This window comes from Oncorhynchus masou, chromosome 5 (genome assembly GCF_036934945.1).
Source record: "Oncorhynchus masou masou isolate Uvic2021 chromosome 5, UVic_Omas_1.1, whole genome shotgun sequence".
NCBI classification, from domain to species: Eukaryota; Metazoa; Chordata; class Actinopteri; order Salmoniformes; family Salmonidae; genus Oncorhynchus; species Oncorhynchus masou.
In genome coordinates, this window is record NC_088216.1 from 24,441,124 (window position 1) to 24,459,280 (window position 18,157).

At 46.5% G+C, this 18,157-nt stretch overlaps 1 protein-coding gene across 1 annotated transcript in view; it reads left to right on the forward strand.

The window, feature by feature from the left end:
• LOC135537401 (netrin-1) overlaps window positions 1-18,157 on the forward strand; it is a 111,378-nt gene that overhangs the window by 68,258 nt on the left and 24,963 nt on the right. Inside the window, exons 4-5 of the mRNA XM_064963574.1 lie at window positions 13,290-13,439; window positions 17,487-17,540. Of these exons, the coding sequence (XP_064819646.1) occupies window positions 13,290-13,439; window positions 17,487-17,540 (204 nt within the window). The remainder of the gene's footprint in view (window positions 1-13,289; window positions 13,440-17,486; window positions 17,541-18,157) is intronic.

An 18,157-nucleotide genomic window follows, 5' to 3' on the forward strand; every position in this document is an offset into this window, starting at 1 on the left:
AACTTTATTTCTGTTGACATTTTGCAAGTAGTTCTAGTTTCCTAGTTTTTTTTTAAACAGTCTTACTGTAAATGATTCAATTCAATATTATGTCCATTATTTAATGGCAGGAGACTTACTATACTCATGCCTTAAATATTATGTCATAACAACTTGTCAAAAAGCTGTGAAAAATGCATCAGTGTGGACCTCTAACCACCTAATTCTGAACTATATGTGTGCATCCGGGACACGTGGGGCTGGCTCTGAACGTCTCTTGACTCCTTTGATTGTACCAACTGCCAACACCGCCGGCATGGAAAACTGAGAACTCTCTCTGTGCCTCCTTCATCATCTCAATGTCTTCTTCTGCATGTTTTTCTTTCTCTCTCTCTTTCCAGGCTTGTCTTCAACCTTTTGACTCGTGCTCGTAACTGCTTGATTCTCTCCCTCTATGCCGCTGCTAACTTGATGGCCAAACGGTACACATCTCTCCTGTTACTTTATATGCAATTTTTTTAAACGGAGGTTGTGGAATATGATATGGGTCCAGTTTTTATTTCTAGAAGATTCTAGGAATGGAATCTCCATCTGTGTTAGATCTTGAATATGTTTTTATTTTATTTTTTGGAATCAAGTGAAGGTTGAGTCAAGCTTCTTGCTTATGTTCTCGAGAAGGTTTACAAGCCTTAGGGCTCAGATACACCAATAGAATTTGCTGGCCGAGAGTACTTAACACCTCTGCACGTCATTTGCATACCGAGTGACAAATGAAATAGAGCGCGCAGAACTATCGGCAGACGAACGCTAGATCCACATTCGATGCGATGTGTGTGATTCGGACGTAGTACGTAGAGGCGTATTCAGTGCCAAGACCGAGAGACTAAAAAACAGCTTCTATTAGCAGGCCATCAGACTGCTGAACAGCCATCACTAGCCGGCTGCCAGGTGAGGCACACTCACTCACACAAGCTATCGAACACACACACACCTCATACTCACAAGCACATACACATACCCACACACACCCACACACATCCAACGCTGCTGTCCCATGTCATAGAGACATTGAACCACTGGACACTTCCCGTTTCGCACAGAGTATTTAAATACTTTATTCCTGACACAGCTCATTCTGATATTTCTACTACCATCCTTTGTATTTAGTTACACTGTTTATACACACCACATATTTATTTACTTATATACTGGATTCTTTTTTTTTTTTTTAAATGTACCCCTTTTTTCTCCCCAATTTCCAGCCGCACCAATGTGTCGGAGGAAACACTGTGCACCTGGCAACCTCGGTTAGCGTGCACTGCGCCCGGCCCGCCACAGGAGCCGCTGGTGCGCGATGAGACAAGGATTTCCCTACCGGCCAAACCCTCCCTAACCCGGACGACGCTAGGCCAATTGTGCGTCGCCCCACGGACCTCCCGGTCACGGCCACGGCCGGTTACGACAGAGCCTGGGTGTGAACCCAGAGTCTCTGGTGGCACAGCTGGCGCTGCAGTACAGCGCCCTTAACCACTGCGCCACACGGGAGGTCTATACTGGATTCTTGACATAGCTAACTTGAATATATCATTCCTGAACATATCATTCTTAGTATACAGTATACTGTGTACATTTCTGAGCCCTTCTCCTTTTCCACGTTTTGTTACGTTACAGCCTTACTCCAAAATTGATTAAACAAATAAAAAATCCTCATCAAACTACACACAATACCCCATAATGACAAATGTATTAAAAGTCAAAAACAGAAATACCTTATTTACATATACGTATTCAGACCCTGCTATGAGACTCGAAATTGAGCTCAGGTTCATCCAGTTGTTTTAAAAACTAGGCAAGTCAGTTAAGAACAAATTTTACAATGACGGCCTACACCTGCCAAACCCGGACGAAGCTTGGTATATTGTGCTCCGCCCTATGGGACTCCCAATCACGGCCGATTGTGATACAGCCTGGATTCGAACCAAGGTGTCTGTAGTGACGCCTCTAGCACTGAGATGCAGTGCCTTAGACCGCTGTGCAACTTGGGAGTCTATTGATCATCCTTGAGATGGATTAGAGTCCACCTGTGGTAAATTGAATTGATTGGACATTATTTGGAAAGGCACTCACCTGTCTGAGGCCCCACAGTTGACAATGCATGTCAGAGCAAAAACCAAGCCATGAGGTCGAAGGAATTGTCCGTAGAGCTCCGAGACAGTGTCGAGTTGAGGCACAGATCTGGGGAAGGGTACCAAAACATTTCTTCAGCATTGAAGATCCCCAAGAACACAGTGGCCTCCATCATTCTTCAATGGAAGACGTTTGGAACCACCAAGACTCTTCCTAGAGCTGGCAGCACGGCCAAACTGAGTCCGATGGTCATTCTGACAGAGCACCAGAGTTCTCTGCAGCACTTCACCAATCAGGCCATTATGGTAGAGTGGACAGACGGAAGCTATTCATTCCTCAGTGTGTCAAAAGTAGTGACACAGACACACACACACACACACACACGCACGCACGCACACACACACACACACACGCACACATACACACACACACACACAAACAGACACACACACCCACACGCACATAAACACACGCACATACACCCACCCACCCACCCACGCACGCACGCACGCACACACACACACACACACACACACACACACACACACACACACACACACACACACACACACACACACACACACACACACACACACACACACACACACACACACACCCAGATCCACCAATCACAGACACCGTTACTGTACTCCCATAGGCTGTGAGCTCAGTCTTAGAACAGCAGGACAGCATATCCCTGTGGTCTAAACCCTTGCATGCCACCATGTAAATAACATGTCATTACACTACTAGGAAATAATAACTCATCTCATATGCAAGAGAAACTTCCTATGTTCCTCTGTTGGTTTGTCCGAACTCCTTCAAACTCACTGATGCCTCACACCAAAACGAAAGCATAAACAGATTCCATCGTCATTTATAAAATTCTCAGCTTACCTAAGCAGTTTTGTTCAGTTTCATTTCTGAAACTAGCCAGAGTTAAAGCCCTAATGTAATTATAAGCAAACATTGTCCGAGTTAGGCTGCAGTGTTCGATTACATCAAAACAGGAATGATTGGTAATTACGTTAAGGTGACAAATGATATGATGCATGATCCTGTCCGCTTGCCAGGTAAAACATTTGCACAGAACTATATTTGGAACTTTGCTGGCAATGAGTGACGCTATGAGGCTGTTACTCTGTCTCTGTCTCTCTCCCTCCCTCCCCATATTAACCACCTCTCTCTACCTCCCTCCCCATATTAACCACCTCTCTCTACCTCCCTCCCCATATTAACCACCTCTCTCTACCTCCCTCTACATATTAACCACCTCTCTCTACCTCCCTCCCCATATTAACCACCTCTCTCTACCTCCCTCCCCATATTAACCACCTCTCTCTCCCTCCCTCCCCATATTAACCACCTCTCTCTCCCTCCCTCCCCATATTAACCACCTCTCTCTACCTCCCTCCCCATATTAACCACCTCTCTCTCTCTCCCTCCCCATATTAACCACATCTCTCTACCTCCCTCTACATATTAACCACCTCTCTCTCTCTCCCTCCCCATATTAACCACCTCTCTCTCCCTCCCTCCCCATATTAACCACCTCTCTCTACCTCCCTCCCAATATTAACCACCTCTCTCTCCCTCCCCATATTAACCACCTCCCTCCCCCTCCCCATATTAACCACCTCTCTCTACCTCCCTCCCCATATTAACCACCTCTCTCTCCCTCCCTCCCCATATTAACCACCTCTCTCTCCTCCCTCCCCATATTAACCACCTCTCTCTCCCTCCCTCCCCATATTAACCACCTCTCTCTACCTCCCTCCCCATATTAACCACCTCTCTCTCCTCCCTCCCCATATTAACCACCTCTCTCTACCTCCCTCCCCATATTAACCACCTCTCTCTACCTCCCTCCCCATATTAACCACCTCTCTCTACCTCCCTCCCCATATTAACCACCTCTCTCTACCTCCCTCCCCATATTAACCACCTCTCTCTACCTCCCTCCCCATATTAACCACCTCTCTCTACCTCCCTCCCCATATTAACCACCTCTCTCTCCCTCCCTCCCCATATTAACCACCCTCTCTCTCCCCTCCCCCATATTAACCACCTCTCTCTACCTCCCTCCCCATATTAACCACCTCTCTCTACCTCCCTCCCCATATTAACCACCTCTCTCCCTCTCCCTCCCCATATTAACCACATCTCTCTACCTCCCTCTACATATTAACCACCTCTCTCTCCCCCCTCCCCATATTAACCACCTCTCTCTACCTCCCTCCCCATATTAACCACCTCTCTCTCCCTCCCTCCCCATATTAACCACCTCTCTCTACCTCCCTCTACATATTAACCACCTCTCTCTCCCTCCCTCCCCATATTAACCACCTCTCTCTACCTCCCTCCCCATATTAACCACCTCTCTCTACCTCCCTCTACATATTAACCACCTCTCTCTACCTCCCTCCCCATATTAACCACCTCTCTCTACCTCCCTCCCCATATTAACCACCTCTCTCTCCCTCCCTCCCCATATTAACCACCTCTCTCTACCTCCCTCCCCATATTAACCACCTCTCTCTCTCCCTCCCCATATTAACCACCTCTCTCTCCCTCCCTCCCCATATTAACCACCTCTCTCTACCTCCCTCCCCATATTAACCACCTCTCTCTCCATCCCTCCCCATATTAACCACCTCTCTCTACCTCCCTCCCCATATTAACCACCTCTCTCCACCCTCCCTCCCCATATTAACCACCTCTCTCTCCCTCCCTCCCCATATTAACCACCTCTCTCCCCTCCCTCCCCATATTAACCACCTCTCTCTCCCTCCCTCCCCATATTAACCACCTCTCTCTACCTCCCTCCCCATATTAACCACCTCCCTCTCCCTCCCTCCCCAAATTAACCACCTCTCTACCTCCCTCCCCATATTAACCACCTCTCTACCTCCCTCCCCATATTAACCACCTCTCTCTCCCTCCCTCCCCATATTAACCACCTCTCTCTCCCTCCCTCCCCATATTAACCACCTCTCTCTACCTCCCTCCCCATATTAACCACCTCTCTCTACCTCCCTCCCCATATTAACCACCTCTCTCTACCTCCCTCCCCATATTAACCACCTCTCTCTACCTCCCTCCCCATATTAACCACCTCTCTCTACCTCCCTCCCCATATTAACCACCTCTCCCTCCCTCCCCATATTAACCACCCCCCTCTCTCTCTTACATTATTACCCCCCCCCTCTGTGTTAATGAAGTTAACATATACACTGCTTTACCTATTATATATCAACTCCTATGAACCATCTTGTGCTTGGGGCTTAGCTTGTAAAATTATTTAAAGTCCAGCACATCATAACTCAAGATAATTCAATGAAAACTAAACCCGCGTAACTAATTTCTGTTCGCTCCTCCAGTGACATAAATACACACCATGCAGCTACACTAAAGTGACAGCAATTAAGGCCCTCAGTTATTTATTGTCCAACGGGAACCGTTGCTGGGTAGCTCTTGGACAGAATAAGCCCCTTAGCAATACAAGAGGGTAGAAGAGTACAGAGTCTTGCTTTTATATGAGAAACTCGATCACTTCAAATGACTCCCATGTGAGACCATTGCGAAGGAAACTGAGAGCAACAGCCACTTTGGCCCAGAAAGAACAGTGCCCAGAGCCTAGATTTATGGCTTCACCCCTCATTGACTAGAGCGTAAACACAGAATGCATATCGATTGAGGGCCCTGGGCCCTAAGTGAGGACTTATGAAAGGTGCATCTTGTTCGTTTCTCTAACACCTTTGTCGGTAGAGCTAAAGTAATATGACGTTTTGGCACAGTGTCCGGGCGTGGCCCAAGGCCCACCATGCTGACAGATTTATTGGATAGGGAACCTATTGTTGATACCACACAGGAGGTTGGGCCTAAGTCCCATGCAAGTATAGATCGTTAATTAACATGGTATGATAGCCAAGGTGGGCAACAGGGTAGAAGCTCTCTGGGTGGTCTGGTTACGAATCTAACAAACTCAGCACCGCAAATATTAGTTGAGCTGATAAAGAGTTTGATACGCTGGCTGCCATGGCACCACTTTTAGGAGGTTTGTGGCCAAGTAATATTCAGATGCCATGATAAAGGTTATGAAACTAAATCATTGGCACCAGCCTTGGATCTTTGGTCTGTCGATGAAAGGAGTTTCTGAAAGCTATTCTACTGAGAGAAATACCAAACTTAGTGCAGCAGGGAACCATATTAGTGCCATTACTTTCAGCGTAATTCACACAGTAACATCAGCCAGTGTCTATTCACTTCAGTGAGTCGAACCACGAGGAACAAGTTTTACAGACAGAACAAAAAATGTGTCTTTGTCAAAGACAAAAGTTTCAGGTAGAATAACATGTAGAAGTGATTACGTTCTCCTCTCCATATGTCTTGCACTGTAGAACTTCATTACCATAAATAACAATATGTTAGAGTTTTTTTTTTTAATATTGGTTTTCATAAATTTTCTGGAAATGAAAAATAAAGTCGTCTTTTTTTTGTTGTTGTCAATTATAATGACTTACATGTATTGTATGTAAAATGGCAACTATATAGTGAATACTATTGCCTCTATGCCCGTAGGCTCTTGCCTTGGCCAAAAGTGTGACATCTCTAAGGATTTACAATTACTTTAATCAATAAAATACCAAAACTTATGAAAACCCAAAGTTAGATAGACATTCCCTGTATCAGATGAACATGTCATTGAAAAAAGGCCAGAGTCATGTAACATTATTTAATCTCTCCTCTCCACACATTTTTTTGCGGACCAGTAGAAACCTAATTATAATAGAACACAGACACTCGGGTTGGGCCTTATCCAACAGCCAACAAATGATTCTTATAGGCACCGAACGCACAAACCCAAACTGAGGGGGAGCATTGCAGTTCAAACATCAAACGCTTTATGGTAAACGATTGGCAGAGTTAAAAAAAAAAATCTCACATTGAGCAATGATCGTCTCCTATGAAGAGCGAGCTCCTTTGAAATGCCTTCCATCACCCTCCCCGTTAACCAAGAACATTTTTCACTCTTTTATGTGCATCTCCCTCCTCAAAGTGTGTGTGTGTGTGTTACACAAGTAGGGAACTCAATCCTAACTCCATCTGAGCCTCTCCAAGGTCTTCATATAGAGGAACGAAACATTTATATACAGGACCAAGCCCATCAACCTTCAGAGCTCCTCAACCGGCTTAGTACTTTAACAATGGGTTATACAAAGCCTATGTTCCCCAGGCTCATATAAAAAAAGGCATATTCTCTCCCAGACTGCTCCTTTAACTCGCTCAACTTGAGGACCGAGAGAAGCACTTTCTCTCCCCACTTCAAGTGTCTGTCAAAGAGGTTGGAAGGAGCTAGCCTTTCGCTAGCCTAGCTCGCCCCTGTAACTAGCTCATCATGGGGGGCTCATTAGCCCTTTCTCTGCCCTCTACAAGTGTGTGTGAACGAGGACTGGAGGATGGAAGGAGTTAGCCTTTTTCGCTAGCTAGTGTCCCTATCTTGCCCAGCCATCTGGAGTAGCTGTGAGGAAGGATAGCAGGATAGCGTAGCTACTTAAGTGCTAAGTGGACACCCACTTGACGCTTAAACTCTCCCCAGGTGGGTCCCCAGCAGGCTGTGGCAGTCAGAAAGGGTAGGAGGTCCCTGGGAGGACCTACTTTTACTATTTGCCCATCGTTGCAACACTGTATATAGCCATAATATGACGTTTGAAATGTCTCTATTCCTTTGGAACGTTTGTGAGTGTAATGTTTACTGTTCATTTTATATTCTTTGTTTCACTTTTGTTTATTATCTATTTCACTTGCTTTGGAAATGTAAACATGTGTTTCCCATGCCAATAAAGCCCTTTGAATTGAATTGAAATTGATAGAGAGAGTGAAAGAGTGAGAGAACGAGAGAGTCGGGGAATGAAAGAGACACCCAGAGAGAGAGAGAGAAAACGAGAGAACAAGCGAAAAAGAGCGGCCCACCTGCACACCATGTGCGGAGCAACTTGATTTACTGGCAGGCTTAAGCTGTGGTTAGTGGGGCAGACGCTCTTAAAAACACGGTGCTAGCTCTCAGAAGCTCTGAAGAGGGCCGCACTTTGCCCTCCCTAACGCCCCCCCCCACCCCACTCCCCTCCGCCTTACTGACAGGCTCTTAAATTTACGTGCCTGAAGACGTGCCCGATTGGCCTCTACACTTGTTTATAGATTGTGTGTAAGCCTCCCCCCTTTTTTCTCCCTCTGTTTTCTAGCCTCCAACACTCCCCTCCTCTCCCAGACAAAATGAGGCAATGAAACCTGGTGACAGATGGGCCTGATAAAGTGGTAATCGTTACACTCGCTTTAAAGCCCACCGACCTGATAACAGAGGGGAGAGGGCTACGGATTCCCCCTCCGCTGTCTGATTAAGATAAGCGAGTTTAGCAGCAACAGCTACTGACTCACATAATACAGACAAAGAGAGAGAGAGAGAGAGAGAGGAGGAGGGAGGAAGCGGAGAGTAGGAGAGAGAGAGGGAGGAAGCAGAGAGAGAGAGAGGGGGGGAGTGGAAGAGAGAGAGAGGAGGGGCGGGGAAGAGAGAGAGAGAGGGAAGGGGAAGAGAGAGAGAGGGGAGGGAGAGAGAGAGAGAGAGAGAGAGGGGAGGAGAAGGAAGAGAGAGGGGAGGAGACGAGAGAGAAAGAGCGAGAGAGGGGAGGGGAAGAGAGAGAGAAGGGGGAGGAAGCAGAGAGAGAGAGAGAGGGGGAGGAAGTGGAGAGAGAGGGGGGAGGAGGGAAAAGAGAGGGGGAGGGGAAGAGAGAGAGAGAGAGAGGGGAGGGGAAGAGAGAGATAGAGGGAGAAAGCAGAGAGAGAGAGGGAGGAAGCGGAGAGAGATAGAGAGGAAGGGGGAGAGAGAGAGAGGGAGGAAGCAGAGAGAGAGAGGGAGGAAGCGGAGAGAGATAGAGAGGAAGGGGGAGAGAGAGAGGGGAGGAAGCAGAGAGAGAGTGAGAGAGAGAGAGAGAGAGGGGCAACCAGTGAAGAACACGCACCATTGTAAATACAACCCATATCTATGCTTATTTATTTTATCCTGTGTCCTTAACCATTTGTACATTGTAAAAACACTGTATATATATAATATGACATTTGTAATGTCTTTATTGTTTTGAAACTTCTGTATGTGTGATGTCTACTGTTAATTTTTATTGTTTATTTCACTTTATATATTATCTACCTTACTTTCTTTGGCAATGTTAACACATGTTACCCATGCCAATAAAGCCCCTTGAATTGAATTGAGAGGTTGGAAGCAGAGAGAGAGAAGGAGGAAGGGTGGAGAGAGAGAGAGAGAGAGAGGGAGAAAGGGGGAGAGAGAGGGAGGAAGCGGAGAAAGAGAGGGCGGAAACGGCAGAGAGAGAGAGGGAGGAAGCAGAGAGAGCGAGAGGGAGGAAGCAGAGAGAGAGAGACTGGCTCAGACTGTATGAATCAACCAAAATACAAAATCTTCTCATAAAATCTTGTACTGAATCTCAATAAAACTGATAAATCATTATCTCTACTATTATTCTGACATTTCACATTCTTAAAATAAAGTGGTTATCCTAACTGACCTAAGACAGGGAATTTTTACAAGGATTATATGTCAGGAATTGAAGAACTGAGTTTAAATGTATTTGGTGTATGTAAACTTCCGACTTCATCTGTAACATTCCCACCATGGGGAAAGAGAATGCACATTGTGGTCTGTAGCACCAGTGTAACCGCTTATACCCACAAGCCTCAAATTGCATAGCTCAAACTGAGACCTTTGATGATTCTCAGCAAGTTTAGCAGCAACAGCTACTGACTCACATAATACAGACAAAGAGAGAGAGAGAGCGAGAGAGAGAGAGAGAGAGGAAGTGGAGAGAGAGAGAGAGGGAGAGAGGAAGCGGAGAGAGAGAGAGCGAGGGAGAGAGGAAGCGGAGAGAGAGAGAGCGAGTGAGAGAGAGAGCGAGGAAGTGGAGAGAGAGAGAGGGGGGGGAGGAAGCTGAGCGAGAGAGAGAGAGAGCGAGAGGGGATGGGAGGGGAAGAGAGATAGAAGGGGAAGAGAGAGATAGAGAGGGAGAGAGAGAGAGAAGGGGAAGAGAGAGATAGAGAGGGAGAGAGAGCGAGAGAGGGGAGGGGGAGAGAGAGAGCGAGAGAGAAAGCGGGGAGGGGAAGAAAGAGAGAGGGGATGGGAAGAGAGAGGTAGAGAGAGAGAGAGGGAGAGAGAGCGGGGAGGGGAAGAGAGAGAGAGAAAGTGGGGAGGGGAAGAGAAAGAGAGGGGAGGGGAAGAGAGAGAGAGAGGGAAGAGAGAGAGAGAGGGGATGGGAGGGGAAGAGAGAGATAGAAGGGGAAGAGAGAGATAGAGAGGGAGAGAGAGAGAAGGGGAAGAGAGAGATAGAGAGGGAGAGAGAGAGAGAAGGGGAAGAGAGAGATAGAGAGGGAGAGAGAGCGAGAGAGGGGAGGGGGAGAGAGAGAGCGAGAGAGAAAGCTGGGAGGGGAAGAAAGAGAGAGGGGATGGAAGAGAGAGATAGAGAGAGAGAGAGAGAGAGAGAGAGAGGGGGGGGAAGAGAGAGAGAGAGAGGGAGACAGAGAGAGAGAAGGGGAAGAGAGAGAGGGAGAGAGGGATAGAGAGCCGGGAGGGGAAGAAAGAGAGAGAGAGAGAAAGCAGGGAGGGGAAGAAAGAGAGAGGGGAGGGGAAGAGAGAGAGAGGGGAGGGGAAGAAAGAGAGAGTGAGAGAGGGGATGGGAGGGGAAGAGAGAGATAGAAGGGGAAGAGAGAGATAGAGAGGGAGAGAGAGCGAGAGAGGGGAGGGGGAGAGAGAGAGAGCGAGAGAGAAAGCGGGGAGGGAAAGAAAGAGAGAGGGGATGGGAAGAGAGAGATAGAGAGAGAGAGAGATGTGGAAGAGAGAGATAGAGAGAGGGAGAGAGAGAGAGAAAAGGGGAAGAGAGAGAGAGGGAGAGAGAGAGGGGAGGGGAAGAAAGAGAGAGAGGGGAGGGGAAGAAAGAGAGAGGGGAGGGGAAGAGAGAGAGAGGGGAGGGGAAGAGAGAGAGAGGGGAGGGGAAGAGAGAGAGAGAGGGGAGAGGAAGAGCGAGAGAGGGGAGGGGAAGAGAGAGCGCGAGATAGGGGATGGGAGGGGAAGAGAGAGATAGAAGGGGAAGAGAGAGATAGAGAGGGAGAGAGAGAGAGAAGGGGAAGAGAGAGATAGAGAGGGAGAGAGAGTGAGAGGGGAGGGGGAGAGAGAGAGAGCGAGAGAGAAAGCGGGGAGGGGAAGAAAGAGAGAGGGGATGGGAAGAGAGAGAGAGAGAGAGAGAGAGAGAGAAGGGGAAGAGAGAGAGAGAGAGGGAGAGAGAGCGGGGACGGGAAGAAAGAGAGAGAGAGAGAAAGCGGCGAGGGGAAGAAAGAGAGAGGGGAGGGGAAGAGAGAGAGCGGGGAGGGGAAGAAAGAGAGAGAGGGGAGGGGAAGAAAGAGAGAGGGGAGGGGAAGAGAGAGAAGGGAGGGGAAGAGAGAGAGACGGGAAGAGAGAGAGCGAGAGAGGGGATGGGAGGGGAAGAGAGAGATAGAAGGGGAAGAGAGAGATAGAGAGGGAGAGAGAAGGGGAAGAGAGAGATAGAGAGGGCGAGAGAGTGAGAGAGGGGAGGGGGAGAAAGAGAGCGAGAGAGGGGAGGGGAAGAGAGAGAGGAGGGGAAGAGATAGAGAGGGAGAGAGAGAGAGAGAGAGAGGAGGGGAAGAGATAGAGAGGGAGAGAGAGAGCGAGAGAGAGAGAGAGAGGAGGGGAAGAGAGAGAGAGAGAGAGAGAGAGAGAGAGAGGGAGAGAGAGAGCAAAATCTCCAAATCTTGTACTGAATCTCAACATTCTCTGGTCATTTAGTAGAGTTCCAGTTAAAAGCAGAAGCTCAGAAGCTCAACATTCACATAACATTCCCACCATGCGGAATGAGAATGCACATTGTGGTCTGTAAAACCAGTGTAACCGCTTATACCCACAAAACCTCAAATTGCATAGCTCAAACTGGGACCTTTGATGATTCCCATCGTGACAAGTGACACGAGAGAGATGTAGGGAGGGGTCATTCTGAAGGACAATACACCCGCAGGCTTAAACCCAACATCACTGGCTAAAACCCAAAGTCATTTTCTAAAACCCGACATCATTGGGTTTTCTATAGGACATACTGTAAACATTCAACACGGAACACAGCCCATGGGACGCACACAACCAGACCCAAGTCGCATAGTTCTGTTACCCTGGCAACAACGTCTCATGGAGCTTAGGGGCTTGCTGACTAGAGGAAAGATTAGTAGAGAAGTTCTGGTATTGATTAGAATATAGGATTTGCGTCATGTGTGACATATCGTTATGGTAACCACGCCATGCCTGGATATGGACAGTACAAACAAACATAGACACAAGGAAAAACTTTGCCAATAGTTTAACATGATTTATTACAATAGTTTATCTGTTATTCAACACTTTATCAAACTTGATATTGTGCGTTTAGTTGGCAAGATAGACCAACTGTGGGTTTAGTTGAAAATAAAGACAGGGGGTTAGCCTAGTGCAGGCAAAAGATGTTGCATTCCTGAAGCAGATGTCTTAAATAGACTCCCCAGGCAGAGAGGAAATCTGACAGCCATTTTGGTTCCAGACTCAAACCTCTGATTAATAAAAAACAGCCAATCAGGATTAGCACTCATATTTAATCATCTAGTAAACACAGTTGCCTGTTCAGTTATCCTTCTTTCACACACACACACATATTATAGAAAGAAGACAAAACATTTTGATCTCGGACAATCATACTGTCATGATCATGCTACCATGATAGCAGCTTGGAAAGAGCTAACGATTCCCAGCAGTCAATGCCAACCAGCACTGTATGCCAGTTTGAATATGATGAGTGTATGCTGTTCGTGTGTTCTTGCAGCGATGGCACTGCAAGTCAAGCTTGTCGTGTTGTGGACCCAAGTAAGTCCTGTCACTCTTCCTGCAGCAAGCCTCACAAGCTTCACTGTCTCTTCTGTCCTCGACGCTCACCTTTCCAACCCTGTTGTTACCACCGCCACTGCTGTTGTTGTTGTTGTTGTTTTGTACTGTATCTGTACTCTCTCTGTACATGGGTGTTACGTGTTTTTGTGTCCCCACCCACGCCAAACGTGTGCTCTTACCTCTTCTCTTCTGTTCCTCACAGCATGTGATTGCCATCCCGTGGGTGCTGCTGGCAAAACCTGTAACCAAACCACGGGTCAATGTCCCTGTAAAGACGGCGTGACTGGTATCACGTGCAACCGCTGCGCTAAAGGCTACCAGCAGAGCCGCTCGCCCATTGCCCCCTGCATAAGTACGTGGAACCCAGCCTTTCCTAGTTGCCTGAACTTGCCTCACAAGCCACCAGCCACCCATATTAAAACCTTTGGTCGAGATATGACTTTTGCCCATTCCATCTCTATGCTTGAAACTTTCATACACACCTCCACAAAGAAAATTGCCAATTTACAAAAAGGAACAAACTCACTCAACTAACCAACCAACTACACCCTCCCACCCTCCATCCCTCCCATCCATCCATCCACCCACCCAACTACCAACCCACCCTCCGTCCCTCCCATCCATCCATCCACCCACCCAACCACCAACCCACCCTCCGTCCCTCCCTCCCACCCACCCACCCACCCACCCTCCGTCCCTCCCATCAATCCATCCACCCACCCTCCGTCCCTCCCAACCAACCACCATCCCACCCTCCGTCCCTCCCATCCATCCACCCTCCCTCCCACCCACCCACCCACCCTCTGTCCCTCCCATCCATCCATCCACCCTCCCACCCACCCACCCAACTACCAACCCACCCTCCCTCCCATCCAACCGTTCCTCCCGTCCCCCCCCCCCACCCACCCACCCACCCACCCACTGTCCCTCCCTCCTCTGTCCTGGCTTGACAAACACACACTACATGGCACAGAATCCTACTCTTCTTCTTTCTCTCCTCCATTGGTTTCCTCAGACAAGCATTTAGTCACAGTGTTCTGACCACCCGGTAAATCTGAAAACTAAAATAAACAAATCATCCCCCAGAATCCTCTGTGAAGCCTCAACCTCCCAATGTTGACAGTCCCTATAAATACAACACTGCCAAGTCCCGGTCCAGAGCCTAGTTAAGGAACACCATCTCTAGGATCCACCAGTGTCCCTCATTGGCTGAAAAGGGAAAAGGGCCAATGACCAAGGGCAATCAGCATCTCAAAACAAAAATAAAATGGCTGCCACTTTATCTTTATTATTTGGCATTTGTTTTCAGACTCCAAAACAATACATTTTAATTGCTGATTTTGGTCAATCAAATGATGATTCAGAGGTTAAATAAAAGCTATTATGAAATGAATTCTTCCGAAGGGATATTTTTGGCCAATGTCCAAGCCAAGGGGATATTTAAACCTACAAACTCCATTGGAATCGGATATCTTTGATTTTCCTGGGAAAGTCGAGCCACTCAGTCGGAGGTGTGAAACTTGGAGATGTTGAGGTCCCAGCGATCAGATGGGATCAACACAAATATTTAGTTCCTTCAATAATTGCTAAATAATCTTTTTTTAAAGCCCTTCCCATTAACATTTAGCGATACTGAAACCTCTGGCCAATTTCAGTTTTAACAGGGAGGGATAAAGTGTCATATCTCTGACTTCATATACTTTCCAATGTAGAGGGTCGTAAATCAGACCATACGAGTCGATTATGAGAAACAGGCTCATTATTATTATGTGATCTGGCAAGCGTGGCTGAATCCTGATCGGCTGTCAGGGCTTGGCAGGTCGATTAGCAGTGACACAGAGTAATCAGAAGGGAGTAAAAACCACATGGCCTCTGGCAGCAATTTTTTTTTCTTGTCACAAGACAAATGCTTGCATTCTTAATGAGAAATTAGGCCTGTATAAATTAAACAATGAGGCCTGTATAAATTAGGCCTGTATAAATTAAACAATTAGGCCTGTATAAATTAGGCCTGTATAAATTAAACAATTAAGGGAAAAGGGATACCTAATCAGTTGCACAACTGAATGCATTCAACCGAAATGTGTCTTCCACATTTAACGACGTCCACGTCATCGGCGCCCGGGGTGCAGTTGTTGTTGGGGGTTAACTGCCTTGCTCCAAGGCAGTACGGCAGCAACCTTCTGGTTACTGGACCAACACTCTTAACCACTAGGCGAAATATATCAAATGGAAATAAACGATTGGGATAAGTCCTAATCAAATCAGAGGCGTTGAGCAAAAGACTTGATTCTTTCTTCCTTTACCACACAGAATCTTCATCTACAGTGGCTTGCGAAATTATTCACCCCCTTTGGCATTTTTCCTATTTTGTTGCCTTACAACCTGGAATTAAAATGTATTTTGGGGGGGGTTGTATCATTTGATTGACACAACATGCCTACCACCTTGAAGATGCAAAATATTTTTTTATTGTGAAACAAACAAGAAATAAGACAAAAAACTGAAGACTTGAGCGTGTATAACTATTCACCCCCCCAAAGTCAATACTTTGTAGAGCCACCTTTTGCAGAAACTACAGCTGCAAGTCTCTTGGGATACGTCTCTATAAGCTTGGCACATCGAGCCACTGGGATTTTTGCCCATTCTTCAAGTCAAAACTGCTCCAGCTCTTTCAAGTTGGATGAGTTCCGGCTGGTGTACAGCAATCTTTAAGTCAAACCACAGATTCTCAATTGGATTGAGGTCTGGGCTTTGACTAGACCATTCCAAGACATTTAAATGTTTTCCCTTAAACCACTCGAGTGTTGCTTTAGCAGTATGCTTAGGGTCATTGTCCTGCTGGAAGGTGAACCTCTGTCCCAGTCTCAAATCTCTGGAAGACTGAAACAGGTTTCCATCAAGAATTTCCCTGTATTTAGTGCCATCCATCATTCCTTCAATTCTGACCAGTTTCCCAGTCCCTGCCGATGAAAAGCATCCCCACAGAATGATGGGATGGCGTTCTCGGGGTGATGGAATAGCGTTTTCCATGATGGCCAAAAAGCTCAATTTTAGTCTCATCTGACCAGAGGACTTTCATCCATATGTTTGGGGAGTCTCCCACATGCCTTTTGGGGAACACCAAACGTGTTTGCTTATTTTTATTCTGTAAGCAATGGCTTTTTTTTCTGGCAACTCTTCTGTAAAGCCCAGCTCTGCGGCGTGTACCGCTTAAAGTGGTCCTATGGACAAATCCTCCAATCTCCACTGTGGAGCTTTGCAGCTCCTTCAGGGTATGTGACTTCTGAAGGTAATTGGTTGCATTAGATCTTATTTAGGGGCTTCATAGCAAAGGGGGTGAATACATCTGCACACACCACTTTTCTGTTTTTCGATTTTTTACAATTCTTTTTAAACAAATCATTTTTTTTCCATTTCACTTCACAAATTTGGACTATTTTGTGTATGTGTATTACAAAAAATCTAAATAAAAATCCATTTAAATTACAGGTTGTAAAGCAACAAAATAGGAAAAACGCCAAGGGGGGTGAATACTTTTGCAAGGCACTGTATGCATGACCGCCAATACACTGCTATTGTACTCTTTTCCTTTCCTGTGTATCTTATCTATCTTGCCACCCTTTCCTTTTATCTATGTGTTCTGATTCAACTGTATCTGTGCTTCTCTGTCCTTGCTTCCCCTCGCTGCTTATACACCTGTTTCGGGGGTTGTATCCCCGTTTTGCCGCCAGTGTAACAAAATGCATTAGGTTTTATATCTATTGTTATCTAATGTTACCATCCTGCTCCTTTGGAGATAAGAGGAGCTCTTTTCATGCATGGCTTCATTCAATGTCAACTTCCTGCCTCTGTAAATAGCCTACACGAGAGGGTGAAGGAGAGCTGAGAGAATGAAGTCGTGGGTGTAAAACCGCAGATACCTCGTCGTGGGGGCGAATAGAGGCGTGAGGGGGGAGACATTACAGATTTCACCCCCCCTGATATCTCCCCTCCAGATCTTAAGATTTAATCTCGCTGTTCCCCTTTGACCTGATCTGCCAGGTAGCTCCACCTGTACGGCATTCATATTAGGAAGTCCTCAGTTCTCAGACTTCCTAATATGGATACTGTACAGCTGAGAAAGTAAATCTCTACAGGCGAAACCTAACTAGTAACCATCCCTTTGTACAGTTACCCCACACAGCACGTCTACATCTACTGAAAAACTGTAGGTTGTACATTAATACTAAAGCTTGTCTGCTGGAAAATAAACGCTCTTATTGTATTGTACACTCGTCTTAATTTGCATAACTCTTTCATCAAAATAACGGTTGTCTTTAATTCTATGTCAAATGTATTAAAACATAATGAAGCTAACTTTTGTCTGTGTTTGTGCGGTGTTTTTACCTGGAAACAGAGATTCCCGTTGTACCCCCGACAACCACAGCCAGCAGTACAGAGGAGCCAGCAGGTGAGTGGATCCAGTCTCAGTCTCAGTCCTTATCTCTCACTACAATGCTTGTGTGTTCCTAATTCCTCTGCAGCATGGGATTATCAGAGCATGTTCTTGAGACTCATTTGTTGATATCAAACGGTTTAGATTCCACTGGCTACACCTGTGGATACCCATAATGCCTTTAGCTAGGATTTGGTTTACAGTGTGTATTTAGGCTGAGCAGAAAACAGAAAGAACAGCTCTCCCTCTCTTCCATACCCACCCCTTCTAACTAAATATTTCCTTCACGTGAAATGTTAGAGCGAGTACAGTTTAAATTGGATCCCTGTTGCCTTCCCCCTCACCCCCCTCGTTAGAAGTTCATAAATATTAAATCAATTAGCCGTTGCCTTGGGATGTAGGTCCTTTAATCTTACACTCTTCATCCAATTAACTGTGTAACTGGAACGCAGTGGGGTGTTGGCACGGCAACGTTCTGGGACGTGATATTGTTGATCTGTTGATTTTGTCTCTCTAAGAGGAAAAGAGAGGGAATATGGTAGTGAAAGGAAGAGAGAGGAATTTGGGGCTCTGGTGCTAATCAGGGAAGCGAGCTCTTTCTCGAATTCAGGAGAGATGAGACAGTAGCTTGT